The following is a 2,425-nucleotide window of genomic DNA, read 5'->3' as shown; positions in this document are numbered from 1 at the left end:
TTCTCTGGCTGCCTTTCTCTGCTGGAGAACCCCCAGAACGGTAGGCTCTGGGGAGGAGGAACACAATCAAGCCTGTGAGGCTCAGGGAGAGGCTGCTGGCAATTGAAAGACTGAATGCTAGAGTTGGAAGGACGCTGAGGGGGATCTAGTGTCTTCCTTTTACAGATGGGGAAACTGAGGCCCACAAAGGGAAAGTGATTTGTGGGAGGTCATAGAGCCGCTTAGGGGCAGAGCTGAGCCTCGAACCCAGCACTCTCAGCAGTGTCTCTTTTCCTTGCCTTTCACGGGCAAGTCTCTGCTTCCCTTGTCTGGCTCCTGGAAACCTGAGGAATGGATCCCTCTGAACATCCGTGTCAGGTGGGTCCTCTGAGGAGCTCAGACTGCGGGCACACCAGACTCCTGATGTCCTGAGCCCACTCCTTCTTCCCTTTTCCTGCCCAGAAGCACAGCGGGGCACCGTGTGGGCCTTCTCTTTTTCCAGGCAATCCAGTTGAGTCTCTGCGCCAGGGGCTGGGGCTCAGGTGGCCTTTTCAGATGATACACTTCAAAGCTGGACATTTGCCTCATGCTTATCTGGAGCGGCAGGTGTGGACACCTGTGCTGTCAGCTGGTATTGGAGAGTGACATTTGACTCTAAATGGTGTGTTCAGAATCGACAATAGGAAGTTATCAGGGATGGGGAGCCTCCTACGGATATTCTCCTCCCCCTAGTCACCACGAACCTTCCCAGCTTTCTCTTTATCCTTTAATAGAGAGATTTCCTTTAATAGAGAACACAGGGATAGGCTTGGACTACAAGAAGCTCTTGGGAGAGAAAGCCAAGGGACAAAAGTACCCCGAGACACCACACTAGGAGATAGGGCCTTGGAGGTCAGATCCCTGTCTCCTCAAGTCTGAGAGCTTTCCCCCTAGAAGGGACCAGACTTGCCTGTGCCGAGCGCCGATCTGGAAAAATGCATGGACTCAGCATTCAGCTCGATATAAGGGAAGATTTTCTAACAATCAAGTCCAAGCTCAGGCACACCAACGGTGGGACCGAAGGGTTTGATAAGTGAGTAGGAGTGCGTAAGGCCCCCGGGCTACGGCCTCCTGGAGAGGAGTGCTGGGATTGGCCAGAGGGCTAGCTCCCTCATTGTACTGCAGGGGAGAGAGAGTGAGGCCTACAGAGGGGAAGGGGCTTGCTCAGGGCCGTGGACCCAGGCCTCTTGTGTACAGCCTTTTTCCTGTACCACACGGCTGCCTCTCAGAGCCCCAGGGGCTGTCTTGGGAGGATGGGAACAGCGTGTTCCATTCCATTTGGTCTGGTGAGTAACTTGGAGTGTGCCACTGGAAGTGTGTACAGCCTCGCTCGGGCTGGGGGAGGGCGGGCAGGCCCTGAGGACAGCGGTCAGCTCACCGTTCCACCTGGAGCTCCCCCAGACCTTGTGGGGAGCCCATCTGCTCCCACACCCAGTCCACGTAGTTAGAGACCTTCGTGTAGACCCCGTAGACTTGCTTGCTGCCACATTCTTCGGGCCCCCCCCAAGACACCAGGCCTAGGGCCACCCAGCGCTGGCTCGAGTCATCCAGAATGACAAAGGCCCCACCGCTGTCGCCGAGGCACGTGTCCTTGCCGCCCTCATAGTAGCCAGCACAGAACATGTTTTCCGTGACGCTGTAGTTCCCCGACCGGGACTCGTAGCTGGTTTTGCACTCCGCGTATGGCACCACGGGTAACTTGACGTACTGCAGGACATCTGACAAGGTCCGCGTGCCACTGCTGATGATCTCATCCACTGTCACATTGGGATTGGAGATACCCCAGCCAGCTACCAAGCCCAGCATGTGGGGCTCTGGGCCTTCGGGCTCAGGACTGGGCAGGCAGATGGGCATGACGTGGGGGCCCAGGGGCACAGGCTCCCGCAGCCGTACCAGAGCTATGTCATGGTTGTAGTTCTGGATATTGAAGTCGGGGTGGAGCACCACTTGCGCTGCGGAGCTGTTGACAGCCCCTGATTTGTCCCGCACGTCATGCAGGCCCAGGTAGACGGTGACATGCTCCTTGGAGACCGGTATCACTGTGTTGTCTCTTCGCTGGGAGCGCAGCACGTGGGCGGCTGTGAGGATCCAGGACTCAGAGAGCAGGGCCCCACTCCCAAACCACTTGTCGTTCGGCACCCTCGAGGTGTCCTCCACCACTATCAGGGCCTGCCATGGAAAGAGGCCAGGCTCAGCATTCCGGCCCCCGATGATTCTCTTGACCAGGTTTGGCAGAGAGCGAGAGGGCTGACCACACACTGTGAGGAGAAGGAGGGAATGGGGACAAGAGACAGAGACCAGTCAGATCAGCCATGTGAGAAGAGCCATGAAAAGAAATTCACATCTCATCCACTGTAGATTACGCCACCATGACACCCTACTCTACGTCACAGGGCCACTGTGGCCC

At 56.9% G+C, this 2,425-nt stretch overlaps 1 protein-coding gene across 1 annotated transcript; it reads right to left on the bottom strand.

Annotated features, from left to right (window-relative positions):
- Positions 1–15: 15 nt before the first annotated feature.
- Positions 16–2,276, bottom strand: LOC103679870 (coagulation factor IX-like; the record flags this gene model as incomplete). Its single annotated transcript, XM_008709403.2, has 1 exon — positions 16–2,276. A coding segment is annotated over one exon (884 nt), but the record flags the coding sequence as incomplete, so codon positions are not given.
- Between the last annotated feature and the right edge of the window lie 149 nt (positions 2,277–2,425).

Source organism: Ursus maritimus, unplaced genomic scaffold, assembly GCF_017311325.1.
Source record: "Ursus maritimus isolate PB19 unplaced genomic scaffold, ASM1731132v1 scaffold_1231, whole genome shotgun sequence".
NCBI classification, from domain to species: Eukaryota; Metazoa; Chordata; class Mammalia; order Carnivora; family Ursidae; genus Ursus; species Ursus maritimus.
Note: the sequence above shows the minus strand (reverse complement) of the source record. Positions and strands in the feature narration are given on the sequence as shown.